At 36.8% G+C, this 16,725-nt stretch overlaps 1 protein-coding gene across 2 annotated transcripts in view; it reads left to right on the top strand.

Annotated features, from left to right (window-relative positions):
• The window catches only part of CSMD1 (CUB and Sushi multiple domains 1), a 1,746,885-nt gene that overhangs the window by 1,578,052 nt on the left and 152,108 nt on the right, over positions 1-16,725 (top strand). For both annotated transcript variants that reach the window (XM_049704254.1, XM_049704253.1), the window contains exons 38-39: positions 12,504-12,622; positions 16,336-16,405. In XM_049704254.1, coding sequence (XP_049560211.1) covers positions 12,504-12,622; positions 16,336-16,405 — 189 coding nt within the window. The remainder of the gene's footprint in view (positions 1-12,503; positions 12,623-16,335; positions 16,406-16,725) is intronic.

The raw sequence follows: 16,725 nt of genomic DNA, 5'->3' as shown, positions 1-16,725 counted from the left end.
AAGACCAGCATCTTTGAATGCTTCATACAAGCCTGTAGCTATCTAGCCAGCTTTTATATTATTTGACTTGACTGGAAATTTGAGTTAGGCAGCAGAAGGATACAAGCTTCACGCTTGCTCTGAGCTCCGAGCTGAAGAAAAAGAACCAAACGAAAACTTTAAATTTCTGGGAACTTTAAATTATAGATATGGGAACAATGATGATGTTGGTTTATATTGGAAAATACAAAATCTGACCTTGAGGTATATAGCATGGAACCTGCTCCTGGGGAACAATATGGCAGTAACTGTTCTTGGACTCAACATGAAACAATATATACAGTCTTGCCTCAGTATCCGTGGGGCATTGGCTCCAGGAGCACCCCCCCCGCCACCGTCTCCCCTCATGGATACCAGAATCCACAGGTTCTCTGGTCCCTTAAATGAAATGCTGTCGCATTTACACCTAACCTATGCACATTCTCTCATATACTTTAAATCCTCTCTGGATTACTTATAATAACTAATATGATGAAAATGCTACATAAATAGTTGTAAATAGAAAGGAAATACTATGTAAATTGTTGCCAACCTGCGTCAAATTCAAGTTTTGCTTTTTGGAACTTTCTGGAATGTGTTTTTTCAAAAATTTTTGAACCATGGTTGGTTGAATCAACAGATTCAGAACCCATGGTTACAGAGGCCAATTGTATATGTAAATATTTATAAACGAGTTTATTTCAGTGGAATTTGGTGGGAGGAGGACAAATAAGGGTAAACACATGAGCCCTGTTGGAGTGTTTGTACTGATCCTATTTGTATCTTGTTGATTTTTTCCCTCTTTTCCTGACAGCTTTTGGTTTAACTGAGTCTTTTTATTGCTCCAATTTATCTCCACTATGGACTTATTAGATAACCTCTTAAAAATGTTAATGGTCTCCTTAGACAAGTTTGAAATATGCATCTTTAATATAACACAGCTTACCTGCAAATAATATTATGTCACTTAATAGGTGCTGAAACTTACAAGCATATACTTCTAATTTCCTCTTTCCATCCTTTATGTTAATATTGTCTTACATATTATTTTTACATGTTTTAAAGCCCACAAAACATTTTTACTGTTTTTGCTTTAGATATTGATCTTTCAGAGTGGATAAAAATAAGAAAACTAAATATTTTATATTTATCTGTTTTTAGCATCTTTGGAACTCTTTATTTCTTTGGGTGAATCCAAGTTTCTGTCTAAAATTTTTCTGTCTGAAGAACTCCTTTTGACTCTTCTTCTAGTGCAGGTCTGCAGACAAAGAATTCTCCCAGATTTTGTTTTTCTGAAAGTCATCATTTTACCTTCGTTTTTGAAAGATATTTTGGTTGGGTGTAGAAATCTGGGTTGAAAGTTCTTTTCAGTATGTTAAAAATGCCACTTCATTGTCTTCTTATTTCATAGTTTGTGATGAAAAGTAAGCTGTATTTCTTAATGGCTATGCATTTGTCCCTGTTCTCTGGCTTCCTTTAAGAATTTTTCTTTATTTTCATCAGGTAGACTATAGTATGTCTAGATGGATTTGTGTGTGTGTGTGTGTGTGTGTGCATGCACGCGCATGCGCTTGATATTCATCCTGTTCAGGGTAAACTTATATTCTTGGATCTAAGGTTTGATGTCTTTTATTATTTATGAAAAATTGTTGACCATTATCATTACAAATATTTCTTTTCCCCAATTTTCTTTTCCTGTTTCTTTTGGGACTCTAATTACATGTGTGTTAGGCCTGTTGATATTGTATCACAGTTCTTGTTCCTCAGTTCTGTTTTGTTCACACTTTCTCTTTGTGTTCCAGTTTATGTAGTTGCTGTTAACCTTTGATTCTCTGAATCTTTCCTCAGCTGTGTTAAGTCTGCTAATTAGTCTATTGAAATAATTCTTCATCTCTGATATTGTGTTTTGCCCCTTGAATTTCCACTTCTTTCTTTCTTTTTGTTTTTGTTTTCTTTTTGCGGTATGCAGGCCTCTCACTGTTGTGGCCTCTCCCGTTGCGGAGCACAGGCTCCGGACGCACAGGCTCAGTGGCCATGGCTCAAGGGCCCAGCCGCTCCGCGGCATGGGGGATCCTCCCGGACCGGGGCACGAACCCATGTCCCCTGCATCAGCAGGCGGACTCTCAACCACTGCACCACCAGGGAAGCCCTCCACTTCTTTCTTATAATTATTGTCTCTCATCAATAATTACTCCATCTCTTCATGCATGCTATCTTTTCCACTAGATCTTTTAACATATTTTTTATATTTAATATCCCTGTCTTATATTTCCACTATATGAGTATGCAGAGTCTGGTTACTTACTTCATCTCTAGGCAAAGGGTTGTTATTTCTTGAATATTTTATTAAAGGTGGACACCATGAGTAGAACCATAGAGATTGTGGTTAATATTTGTGCCTGGGAATGGGCACCACTTTTGTTAGCCTGTTGAGTCAGGAGTTACACTGGAGTTGAGTTCTGTTGTTGCTATGGTTACTTTCAGAGCATCAAATTCCTCAGTGGTGAGCTGGCACTGCCAAGTGCCTAATTGGGGGCTTTTTCTCAGCATCGTTACTCCACTCTGAGCTGTCAGTCCTCCCTAAACACCTTTTCAAAAGAGGTGGCATCTCCCCCAGTAGTAGACGCTGTTGCTTGTCGCTCGGTGTTAAGCTTACACTGGAGTCAGAGTTGCTCTGTGATTCTCTTCCAGCCTAAGTCAAACCTTGAGAGTCTGCACAGAGTGGGGTGGGGTGTTCTCAGCATTCTTGACCCCCTCCCAATGTCGTCAGGGTCTACCTGTGGTTGACCACAGGTAGGAGGAGCGTTTGCTGAGTGTCCCCTAGGGCTAGAAGACCATGGTCTTGGTGTTGATGTAGCGTCTTAAGCTCATACTGGCTTTCCTGCCACACCCCACATGTAGACTTTCTTTTTCCGTACACCTTTCTCCAAGCTGCAGTGCCCCTTTCCCTGTGCCCTGGAGGGAACAGGTTTTGCTCTCCCAGTGGCTTAACACTTTAGTTTCCTAAAAGTGAAAGGGTTCGGGAAGTGCGTCGGGTGTCATGCCCCTCTCCACAGAAACATTGATATTTGGTGGTGGTAAGGGAGAGGCTCACTCCAGGCTCCTACCATGCCCCCAGTGTCTCTCTTAATTAGTCAATGGAGGCATGTGGAAGGAAGGACAGACTCCCTTCTGTCTGGGGCCCTGAGCTACTGGAGACCCATGCTCAGGTACTGGCCACTTGCTAAAACGTTAGCTGATGTGTCATTGCCTATGTGTGAGTTGGTCCTTTCTCTCCTGTGATCTGTCACAGTGACAGTTTGTGTGTCCTCCCTCTCCTTGAAGGCACTAATCCTTTGGAACTGATGTCACCTGGGTACCTGAAACCTCAGCTCCCTGATGAGTTCAAGAAAGGTTATGATTTTATAGTTCAGATTTTTCTCATTGTTAAAGTGGAAGTGAGGTTGTATTTTACAGATTTCTATATCCCAAGTAGAAGTGGAAGTCTTTTTATGGGTTTTAAAATTGCTCTAGTTCAAGGCTAGATGAATACTAAAATTATTTATTTAGATTAACCATAGAGAAACTGTTCTTGAATGTCCAGTTTTTAAACAAAATTATCTATCCAACTATCTATAACTATTATCTATCTATCTAGTACACGTAACTTTAAAGTAGTGACATAGGTTTCTTCATAACTGTGAACAAATTCAGAGATATTTACAGATAAATTATATAGAGTTAAATGTAATATATATTTACATTACAAATACATTATTAGCAGAATAAACCCATCTAGTTGAGACAGTCTCCCTTTAGAGGTTGCTTGAAACAGAAACTACTTACCTCGATTTTTACACACAGCAGTGCGTGTTTAATAGTCACACTTTACATGCCTAAAACCTTCTTTATTAAATTAGACTGGTACTGTGCCTGAGCTTACACATAGTTCTGTCTTGCTATGTTGGAAGATACTTAATTTCTGGGTCTGCAGGGAACCATGTAAGACCTAATCGAATGGCATCTATGCCAGATTAATGTCATAAACCCAATGAGTGTGTTTGACCTCAAGTGAAAGTTTTCTGCAATTATTCAAGCCTATTTAATGCTGACATATGGCACTGAGTCCAAACAGCACCAACATAATTCTGTATATGAAGGTTTTTTTTTGTTTCACTGTCTTTTTCGAGACCTTTTTCCTCTCACACTCACTACTGGGAAACCCATTGGAGTTAACAAAATATTTCTAGAGTCTATGAGATATGACATTTGACCCCTGGAAGGCAAGTGAAATAGAGAAGCTACTGTGCAGTGTGAATTTTAGATGTCCTACAAAGCAGAAAGTTAGCTTTCTACTCTAAACAGTAGCTCAGCAGAGGACATGGTCTGATGTGGAAGCCATTCTCCCATGTCTAATACTCTGGCCCTTTGATACAGAACATTATACAGATGGGTCAGAGCCTGGAACATGTAAGCTATGGCCATGACAGCCTCGTGTAAGAGAGAGAAAGAGACAATAATTTTTTTTTTTATAAAAGGACAATAATATTGCAGTAACACATTTACAATATATTTATTCTGAAAAAGAGGAGTCTGAATTAGTGATTTGTAGTTATTATGAAAAAACAAAAATTTCAGAGAAAAGTAAATATAGTAACTCTTTCGTTGTTTGAAATGAATGCTTATTCTTTACAAGGTAGAGTCAAATGGAGATTTTTTTCACATTTTAGCATGCTTGCAAGTTCGGTGTATTAATTGTCGTTAGTTAAAATGATTATTATAAAATAAATATAAAGTATTTTACTATTATCAGACTTAAATTTTTTTCTCAAATATTATTTGACCTAGAGCTGACTGTAATATAGTAGTAGTATTTCAAGTACAAGTTCAAAACTTATTATACATGATTAAGTCCTTCTCGTATGTATTTAATTTGTAGTTATGTATATAATGAAAAATAATATTATATAGCATTATATAGCATGAATTTTATAAGATCTCACTCAAACGATAAATACTCAGGTGAATAAGAAATAGATTAGAAAAAAAGATAACCTGTCCGTTCTTCAAGTATTTGGTGCAACTTAAAAATAAGTATACAACAAAGAAATTATTAAAATAAAGAAAATTTTAAAAGACAACTAAAGAGAAAGATATAAATATACTAGCCCCCTATATTAAAGTAATTGGTATTGTTAAGCACTAAATTTAGCTTTAAATTTCTGGCAATAAAAGCGAAAAAAGGAAATAGAATTTATTTAATTATCTTTAGAAAAAAGAAAATGCAGTAATTAAAAGAGATAAGTTCCTTGCTTGTCTGTATTCTAAAAAGTACTTATAATTTAAAATTGAAGTTGTATTCAAAAAAGGTTTTCTAGAAAATTCAGAAGTGAACCTTATATGACAATCATGTGTCAGTTTTTGATATAATGGTGAGAACATAGTATAGTGAACTGCATTAATTCCTGCAGGGGTCTGAGCTGATGGTCAACAGAATATTATCACTATAAAGCTATGTTTATTATGGATGTGCTTTTAAAATACTTGCATTCTGTTTGTTTTCAGTGATCAAATAAGTACTACATTTCATTTCCTTTGTGGACTCATTTCAAAACAGGCACTCAGAAGGAAGTATGTAATGAGGATTAAAATTCTGGAAAATGCCTTAAGTTTTTGAAATGAAAAGTACTACACATTTTTAGTGAGATGTTATCATAGTTGAATACTGACAGCTTGAAATAGCCTTCTACAATTACAGTAATCCTTATAAATGCATGCAAATTATTAATGCATGTTTTAATGACACTTTAATACTATATTAATAATACTAATAAGGTTTCTCAACTTGAATGGCGGGCATGAGTAAAACTCACAGGAAGTGAAAGGTTGGATAAGATAACACCTCATTTACCCCTGGGTGCATTTATGGAGATTTTATCTTGTGCATCCACGGAAGACAGTGCTGTACCTCCACCAGAGTGGGCATCCTGTAAACCGTGTCCATTCAGGGGTGTAATAAAGTTATCTTCATGTATTTAACTCTATATCAATCATTTGTTGATCCGTAAAATTTATCTAAGTGCTTTTATTTCAAAGACTCTCCCGAGAGCCTTTCAACTCCTACCTCCTATTAAAATTGCTTTCATTAACATCAATTGATAATTCATGTCTTCCTCATTTCATACCAAGTTCTGATTGCACCAAGGACCATGGAAGAGTTTAAAGTCTTGTATATCTTGACTTCTACCTAAAATCACAGAATGTTCCAGAGACCCTTCTAGTAATGTGAAGTCTCTCTTACAAGACTGTTCTGGGCATTCAGTAGTAACAGAACTTTGTTTGGTGGGTAACAAGAGAACCCCAGATTTATTTGGGGTTGAATGTAATACACACAAAAAACTGGTAACTGATTAAAACTTTTCTCCTAACAGTGATGTTTTGGCATTTTAACAAGTATTAAATTTAAGTGAAAGGTGCAATATAAACTACTTAATCCCTGGGTTCTTTAGCTGACTCTCTTCTAAAATAAAGGGATTGGAGTACAGTTTTCCTGTTGTCCTTTGATAGTCTTTGGAATTTCAGGCATTAATGGATTTGGGACGGGGAAGGGTGGAGTGTACAGAACTGACGCTTAATCCTAAACTCTTCGGACCATCACCTACTGTCCCTGCCACTGATTTCAGAGGTGGGTCCCAACATTAACTCTGTATTTATCAGCTAGTCTCTGGTTGCTGCTTGAGAGGATCGTCAATCATTAAAGAAATTCTGCTGCTACTCACTCTGCCCATTACTCAGAGAGTTGCCCGCATGAAAAGGAGTTTGGTTTCAAATTATCAGTTGTCACTTGGTGCATCCACCCTTGTAACTCATTTGAGACTCATCTCCTCTTGGTGATGATTGCCCTCTCATCCCTGTCCCCTGAAACTAAATTGTGGATGTCGCTGCATTCATCCCCATTTATTGGAGCATCTGTTATATGCCTACTCTAGCCTCTAGCCTCCATAGACAGAATCATGATGAGACAACCATACATGGTCTCTGCTTATGCAGAATTTATATTCTAGTGGTAGGGGCATAATATATAAGGAAACACCATGATGGTTATAGATTGTTTTAAGCACCTTGAAGCAAATAAGCAGTATTCTGAGGTGCAAAGTAACTGTGGAGCTCTGTTTTTCATTGACAATATTTATTGAAGGAAGGATGAAACAATGGACATTATTCAACCACAAAAAGACTTAAGGGAAATGCATTGTAGTCAAAGGAAACTATTAAGGGGTACCCCAGGTAGAAAGGCACCTATTGTACTCATGAAGCCGAAAAAAAAAAAAAAAATGTCTAGACTAGAGGGAACCTTGTGGACAGTCAGAAGAGAGGCAGGAAGCAAAATTGAAAGAGTGAGCCAGAGAGAGAATGTTCCCCACCTTGTAGCCCAGGATTTTATCCTGAGAACATTTGGAAGACATTGAACAGTTTCCATCAGGGAAGTAACATCATCTGATTTATCCTTCAACCAGATCAATTAGGTTGTTGAGTAGAGACCCACTTGGACAGTGACAAGAGAGGGGGTATCCTCATCAGATAAACAGATGTTGCAGTTGTCAACAGGCTCAGAGAAGCTCAGTTCTGTGGCTCAGAGGAGGTGGGATGCAGGAGAAACAAGGATGTGAGATGCACATGGTAGGTAGAACTGACAGGTCTGCTGATGGATGCAGAGTGTGGTCAAGGACGAAGTAAGAAGGCCCATGGGTTTGGGCATCCTTACTAATGATAGGTCTGTTCGGAATTGTTATTTCTTCATGATACTTGGTAGGTTGTATATTTCTTGGGATTTATCCATTTCTTCTAGGTTATCCATTTCATTGGTGTATAAGTGTTCACAGTTTTTTAAAATGCCTTTAATTTCTAAATTTAATTATTTGAGTCTTTTAAAACTTTTTTCTCAGTCTATCTAAGGGTTTGTTGATTTTGTTGATATTTAAAAAAAATACTTTTGGTCTTGTTGATGTTTTCCATTGTTTCATATTCTCTATTTTATTGACTTCTCTAATCTTTATTATTTTCTTCCTTATGCTAACTTTTGGTTTAGTTTGTTCTTTTTCTAGTTCCTTGAGGTATAAAGTTAGGTTGTTTATTTGAGATCATTTTTCTTCTATAATGTAAGCATTAACAGCTATAAACTTCCCTTTTAGTACTGCTTTTACTGCATCCTGTAAGTTTTTATATGTTGTGTTTTTGTTTTCATGTCTCCAGATATTTGCTAAATTCTCTTGTGATTTGTTCCTTGACCTGTTGGTTGAGTTTAAGATTGAGTTCTTTAATTTCCATCTATTTGTGGATTTTCCTTTTTTCCCTCTGCTATTGATTTCTTGTTTCATTCTAAAGTTTGATTGATGAAAATACTCTGTGTGATTTCAGTTTTTTAAAATTTGTTTAGACGTGTTTTGTGGCCTAACATGTGGCCTATCTTGGAGGATGTTCCATGTATACCAGAGAAGAATATGTGTTCTGCTTTTTTGGGTGGAGTATTCTGTATATATCTCTTAGGTCTAAATGGGCTTTAGTGTTGTTCAAGTCTTCTGTCCCTTATCTTCTATCTGGCTGTTCTATCCATAACTGAAAGTGGGATATTGAAGGTTCATACTGTTCTTGTGTTTGTGTCTATTTCTCCCTTCAGGTCTGTCAGTGTTTGCTTCACTTATTTGGCAGTTCCAGTGTCAGGTGCATATATATTTATTATTGTTATATCTCCTTGGTGAATTGACCCTTTTATTATTATATATATAATATCCTTCTTTGTCTCTTGTGAGAGTTTTTGTTTTAACATCTATTCCAAGTATGGCCATCCCTGATGTCTTTAGGTTCCTTTTTGCATGAAATATCTTTTTCAATCCTTTCACTTTTAGACTGCGTGTGTACTTAGATCTAAAATGAGTAAATGGTAGATAGCAAATGCCTGGAACTTTTTTTTAATCCATTCTGCCAATCTGTGTCTTTGTTTTCTGTATGTCTTTTAGCATTTTTGTCTCTATTTTCCTCTTACTCCATTTTTTTTTGTCTCATTGATTTTTTTGTAGTGACATAACTTCTCTTTGTATTAAATAAATGTTTTCATTGTGGTTACAACTGCAATTACATAAAACGTCTTAAAGTTATAACAATCTGTTTTAAACTAATAATAACTTCAATCACATTTAAAAATTCTACTGCCCCCCAAATTCATGGGATTGCTTCTCTTGACACTGGACACACAATCCCTATGCTTTAATGAGACCTTATGATCTATTAAATCGAAGGAATAGAATAGCATTTTTTATGTGGACTGAATCAGCCAACAGTTGACAGGTAAGAGAAAATATTTTTAGCTCCATATACACTAAACTTCTTAGACAATGAATAAAAAAGTAGTTTCTTTTCTTTGGATACTTTTTCTTAATTAAAGGGGCTTTCTTTACAGCTACTCTTTGATGTCAAGAAGATGTATGGACATTGAACAATGTTGTATAGAAGTCTGAGTGTACAGGATGACACATGTAGGTTTAGATCTATGTGATGACGACATTTGACATTTACTTCATCTATTGTCATCCTCCCATCAGGTCTCCCTATGTGAAGTTGTGATTTCTTTCTTCACCTGTTTTCCAGCACATTGTCTGACCTTTAATACAATTTTTGGATTATGGGTTTACAGAGATTGTGAACAACACTTCTGTCTTAGGGTGTGCTTATGCAAAGGACTGGTTCTTTAATTGGTTACAATGAACAATATACTCAACAAATTTTTTCGTTTCAAAATGAAGGAGTAGCCAATATATTCCCTATAGTGTTTACAATGACCTGTCAGGTACCTAATGCTCATGTTTCTACATATCTGTCCTTCGACCTCTTTGCAGCTGCCAAATAATCCAACTCTATTGATCTCTCCATTTGGTCTGCTTTCCTCTTTCTTTGATTATTATATTCATTATTGTTTTAAGCTGTCCAGCTAGAACAACATATTTGTTTTGAATTGTGAAGTTTGAAAACCATACACAATGCCAGTTGAAATGAGGACAGTGATAAGTTGAAAAACAAAATGTTCGAACTTATTTTAACTATATTTACAAAGGTCCTGCTTATCCTGCTCTAAATATTGGACAAAAAAATGCATGTTTATCATGTGTTTCAAAACCATAAAGTATCTTTATCTTTTTAGAATTCTAAATTGTAGTTTGAAATTTTATGGTGCAAGTATTTTAAATGTATTTTTTTAGGGTCAAATAAAAAATAAATGATATACAGTAGGAGTTCATGCCAATCTGTGATGGGAAAAAAAAGGTGAAATCGAAATATAGTTGCAGTTTATTTTCTAACATTATAAAGGAGAGGGAGATAAATTAGATTTATATCAATAAAAAAAGTTAAAGGTGTAAGTGATGGTATTTGTCCATATTTAGCAATTTTATCATCGATGAAAAACCCCAAATGGCTTAAAATTCTGTACTAGGAATAAAAAATATCGTCACTTAATGCATATGGTGTTTTATAGTTTTTAGTGTATAGACATTTAAGGAAAATCAATTTCAGCTTATAAAAACATTATGCTACACCTCACACCTGCTCATCCCAGACAGAATCCATGTGTTTCATGGCTTGAAATTATCCTGTTTATATACAGTGGTGCCCATCCAGTGTAATTTCTATAGCATCATGTTCTCAAATGAACAATCTCACTGATGATGAGAAATAAAGACTCTTCTCTCTGTTTCATCTTCTCAGGTTCCAGGGTAAAGTGAGGCAAACTGGTGATTCTCAAACTTTAATGCATAAGAATCACCAGGGATGGTGTTAACAGGCAGATTCTGGTCCAATAGTTCTGAGATACCCAAAGTGTGCATCTCTTACAGGCTCCCACACTTACCATACTTTGAAAAGCAGGGCAGTGGAGGAAACTGACTGTTACCTCACCCAGGTGGGCAGGTGGGTCTGCACACCTGCACCTGGGAACCTCGGCCTGCCCATCTCACTTTGCTCTGCCTTGACCTTAATGTCAGACACCGGAGTCTACATTAAGCTTCTTGTGAGGATTAGAGCAACATGATGCAGCCAGGAGAGCGACTGGCAAACAGTACTGTCTTCGTCCCTTGCTCCAAGGGACTGCCTGTCCCTTGATTTCTCCAAGTGCTGCCTGTCGAGACCCCAAGGCTGCCTCGTGAGTTGGCACCACGTGGAGTGACACCAGCTCCTGCTCTCAGAGTCATCCCATGCATGCTGTTGCCCATCTGGAAATTCTTAATAATTTCATCTCTGACCTCGAAGTCTGATGGGGACAGTGAAGCATGCACACGAGCAGAGGAGATGTGCCAGCTGCAGTGGGTGCCCACAGGTGTGGACCCAGTCCTGAGGGCAGGGCAGACAGCATGCGTCCTCATTGTGCACTGGGACCCACAATTGTGTGGCTGCATAGACCAGCCTTCATGTCTTGGAAGAACAATCTTCCCCTCCCCCAGCCCCGCCCCATTACTCAGAGTCCCAGTCAGTTAGTTAATCTGATTAGTTCCTTCATGTTAATGAAAAGAACAAGAACCAAAGTCTCAGTCCAAGAGCATGTGAAGGATTTTAAGCTGGTCTGCTCTGAAGAAGTCCTTCTCTCCCATTTCTCACCCTGGATAACTTATTAGTGCTTAGTAACTTGGGATGTGAGAAAAAGATGTACTAGAATCATGGAAGATTATTAGCAATCACCAAATCTTTAGCAAAATTTCAAATACATTTTTGATTCTATAAAATACCACAGCTACATATTTTGATTATTCATATGATAAGGGTTTATACAAATAAGTATCAATGTTAAATGGTCCTTGGCATTCATTCAGCTGATATTCTAAGCTGAATTCCAATATTATATGATGCATTTTTAAAAATTTTGTTAGTGTCTTAATTAAAGGCAATTCCATCTAGGAAAGTGCCTGATTACAGCTTTAGGGTCTGTAAATATTGGTCCTTTTTACCTAAAGAACAAACTGTTCATGAGAATTTTTTTGTTGTTGTCTTTAAATGAGAAAGAGAGAGAGAGATTGAATATAAAATATTTGTTTTCATATTATGTTTTTCCAGAAGGATAGAATTCCCGGATTCACACTTAAAATTTTTCAAAAAGACTGCTAAGTATGCTAGAAAAACAAAAAGCAAGAGAGCCATATCATGGGGATTTGCATATAATAGGAAACAGTTTCCTTAAAGACCTTTTAAAATGTGTATGCATTGGAATTGGAGTGTTTTACACTAAATGTGGAAGTAACAAATTTTATTCTTTAAAGAAATTTCATTACACAGTGGAAATGAAGTTAATTAATATTTAAGATTTAGCTCAAACTGATTGTCTTCTTGATAGACAAACAAGAGAGAGAGTTTTTGTTCATTTCTATAGGAGGAGAGCAATAGGAAAACGCTATTTCGCTATTCGAATGATAAGAATATTGTTCATTTTACATAGCTTGTAAGTGTTTTTCTTTACGTTTCCCCAGCCGTAGGTCTTGCTGCTTGCCAAGAGCCAGCCCTTCCCAGCAATAGCATCAAAACAGGAGACCGATACATGGTGAATGATGTGCTGTCCTTTCAGTGCGAGCCTGGATACACGCTGCAGGTATTTTATTTTTTTATTTGAGCTTTTGGTAGTAGAGGGGCTCAGCATGGTAATCCTCAGCCAGCTCACTTAAGACAACGCCCTAGATTTGCACCCAGAGACCTAATCTACTTTCTCTCATTCAGTTTGTGAATCAAAGTAGTCATATTAAACCATGCATACAGGTAAATTTAATGATGATGCGGAAATAGCTTCTAAATGATAAAACATCCTTTTAAGGTTGAGCATATTATTTTCATAGTACTTTTATTTCAAAATGTATACTCTCCCAATAACTAGATAAAATTCTAAGGGACAAAGCATTGACACAGTCTCCTCAACAGTCCTCTCCTGGCAACCCGATTATTGGGTTGGCTCTGAGTCCCATGCTTGTCCTGCATTGCAGACTGTTCTTATGATTTAGTTCAGTAAATCTTCAAGTGCCTACTTGTGTGCCAGGTAAATATGGTGCTCAAATAATAGGGTTAAATGCTTTTCAAGAAATGTTAAGCAGAAGTTTTTATAGTCTTTTATTTTTTTTATTAAATTTGTTTATGTAAAGTTTAAATAAATATTTTACAAACCAATGTATAGCAACATGAGTCATGTTTCTGTTATTTGTTTTCTGGGTTAGCCACAAATAAGCATACTCCCAGAACAGTTTATCTGTGTCCTCTAGCATAATCCACATATAATTCTCCCTACCAACAATGAATACTGAAATCTAAACATGTATATTCCAAAGTCCAACAGACATATTTAAGCCTACTTAGGTTTCTACACTTCAGTTAATTCAGGTAATAGAGTACTTTTTGCTGTATGTTTATTACAACACTGAAGCTGAAGGTGTTTCAAGAACATTATTTTTGGTTGTATTCTGTAAGTGACTTAAATAAAACCTGGAGTACTCATCAGAAAGAAGTTTCGCAGATACAACAGTGAAGTGACAGCATTGCGTATAGTCCCATTTCTGGGCGCTGGGGTAAATATCTTGCAGAACTGAGACCAGTTAGAGCGGCAGCAGCAAACGCTGGAAGCTGATGGCCTGCCCGCCAGGTGCTTCACGTGCAGAGCCTGTGTTACTCTCAGTCAACCTCATGGTGTGGCACTGGGGGCACATCTTTCCCTAATGGGGAAGGGGAGTGAGCCAGTGCCTGAGAGGAGGGGGTGGGCAAAAGCTGGCACATCTGGAGGGACCACCTGCAGAAATCAGCCTGGGTCTTAAGTTTGAGAAAATATCAGTAAAACACCTAACACACTTCAGCAAACGAAAGCCAGTATAGCTATTATTATAAACAAACATCGGCATATAAAGCCACCTTCATCAAAACAACCTACAACCTGCGTTCATAGATCTTGGTGGGTATCACAGTAATTGCTTTGACTCTGCAAAAATATGGGCAGAGACTTGGAAAGTAGAACAGGAGTTACTGAAAAAGCTTTGCCAAACCTTCATCCATGGAAACAAGCTTTTAACCAAGCACGTCAAGGCCGTTTTAACTGATTCTTTAAGAACAGAAACTTCCTGTTTCACGTGTTACAGCAGAAAGAATTATAAGTCACATCCCAGGGGTTTCATTTAGAGGAATACCTTACTCTATACTGACAAGCCATTTTTATGCTTTTTGGTTTTTTTTTACTTCTTTATAAATTGACTTAAACCACGTAAATATCATGTTGTCTCTCTCCTCTCCCAAATCCCCACACGTTAACACTTTCTCTCGCTCACGTGTGTTCATCTTTCTACACGTTTATGACAGCACTTTGCATTTACTGTCAGCATCCTTTTATAAGGAAGACTTCTATAGCCCTCAGAGAAGAAACTAGAAAGGGTTATTTAGTAAAGACATTTCTTACAATGAATTGTTTAATATGCTGCTTAGAGATAAAAGCCTGCAGACACACATCTGTAGAGTCCAGTCAGGCCACTTAGCTCTTGTTTTCAAATGCAAACTAAGATTTTTTTTTCTTTATAACAGTTTCAAGCATTGAATTTACAAGCTGTGACTGTCTCTCATTCACATGAGTTAAAAAGGATTCTGGACTTTTTAAAAAGTTGCTAACAACTGGGAATTTTGGTAACGCATTAGTATATTTGGAACGACAGCATGCATAAATTACATATTATTCATGAAAAGAATTGTTCCTTTTATGGTTTACGTACAAATGTCTGTAAGTGCATCTGCCTAGTGAGATTCAGGCATAAAGTGGCAGAGACAGGACACATCAAATGTCAGTCCCGGATATCTGAATGATTAATGATTTCCTTCTCTCTAGATTTGTTTTACTTTTCTTTTCAAAGATGAAAAACGAAAATTCCCATTTGAAGCTAGTAAATAAATACACAGATTCCTGTGTTGTTTTGGATCCATTATAAAAATTTCAGCTGGAATCACTAATATGAAATGTCTTTGCTGAAATCAGTAGCAGGATGTGACCTAGATTGGTAATAAATGACCATTTTCTTGGTAGTCTTCCATAAATACCTTTAAAGGCTTTTGTACTTTGTTTGTCCAAAATTCAGAAAGAAATTTATTAAAGATAACGTAATAGGTCAGAGAATGAGGAGATACAGAGCATGAAATTTGGCAGGAAAAGCATTATCCTGCATGTCTTCTTTAAGAATAAGTGTAGTCTTCCTTTACTGTAACAACTTTTAAGAATATTAGGTAGTAGGAGAAAATGAGTTTTGTGGCACATGAATTGAGTATGAAACCTTCCTAAGCTTGGGGAATCGGTTTGTCATTGATAACTGCCTTAGTGCAAATTCTTGTTTGATGCGTTCCCAATATGAATGGGATTATTTAACATGAATTAAAGATTTGTTTTTCAACTGCCTCTATGCCAATTTTGTTTGGCAAATGGAAATTCACAAGATAAGTATTCATGGCACATAAAACCACCAAGTCACAATAAGGAAAAAAGTAAAATTGAATAGTCTGCACACAGAGGTGCCCGTTCACTACCTTCTGTTTCATCTTAAAAGAGATTTTAGCACGAAACACTGAGAATTTAACCTGCTGCTGTTTAATTTTTAAAAGAGTAATAATAGGACAGATTTTTTGAAGGTTGAAAGTTGAAAACTTTATGTATTTAGAGGATAAAGAGACCTTGAATGATGAGGATTAATTTCATCACAGACACGTTAATTTGACAGCTGTGAGGCTGTCTGATAATAAAATGAATATTAAGTCTCCCTTTTTCTCCAATAAAGGAAGAACTGACCCAGTTCTTTGCTGAACCGTAAAGGTCATGTGAGTTGCACTTGAACCGTAGGCAACTGTGAAAGTTAACCTTTGTATGAGCAGATTACTTACCTTTGACATGTCACCCTTCAGATCTATACCTAGTATTTCCTAATCATTTTCAGCCTCTTAGACCAAAAGCTGTAACTTTTGATGATTAAAAAAAAGACTTACTTTGACCAGTTCAGTTCAACATTGTAAGCATTAGGGAAGCATCCTGGCAGAAATAAAGACCGTTGAAGGGGACATCACAAGATTTTGATTTCAGTGACAAGAAACACAGTGATTATGGATTTTTTTTTCTATTTTAATTCCAAATATGAGATTCATTAACACACATTAGTAGATTTCATGAGTTCTGATTTTTTTGCATTTGTAATTAAATCAAAAAGGGAAAACCAAAGAAAGTACAGATGTTCTCACAAACATTTAAGCCTTAAATACTCTATGTTCAGTTATGTGAGTTTTATTTCATTTTCTCTTGAACAGGGCCGTTCCCACATCTCCTGCATGCCAGGGACTGTTCGGCGTTGGAACTACCCATCTCCCCTTTGCATTGGTATGGACATGCCTTCCGTCACTGGGTCTCTGCGCAGATTATCAGTAACGTAATGGTGATCTCCTTGAGCCACTTTTGAGCTTCAAAGATGCACTTTTAAATTCCTTTCAAACATTTGTTACATGATGATAACATAATAACGCTGTTATTGGATTGGACAAGCATCTTCTCCCCCTGGATGTGGTTCCTCAGCTTTTCCAGCATCTCTGAACCAACCAACAGGGATTAGACGCAAGACTGCTAGCTCGAGGCACTAAATGCACAGCACATGCGTATCAGAAGCCAGTGGATTCATTCATGGCAAGAATGAATGTAGCTGG

This window comes from Orcinus orca, chromosome 21 (assembly GCF_937001465.1).
Source record: "Orcinus orca chromosome 21, mOrcOrc1.1, whole genome shotgun sequence".
Taxonomy (NCBI): Eukaryota; Metazoa; Chordata; class Mammalia; order Artiodactyla; family Delphinidae; genus Orcinus; species Orcinus orca.
This window is presented reverse-complemented; position numbering and strand designations above follow the sequence as displayed.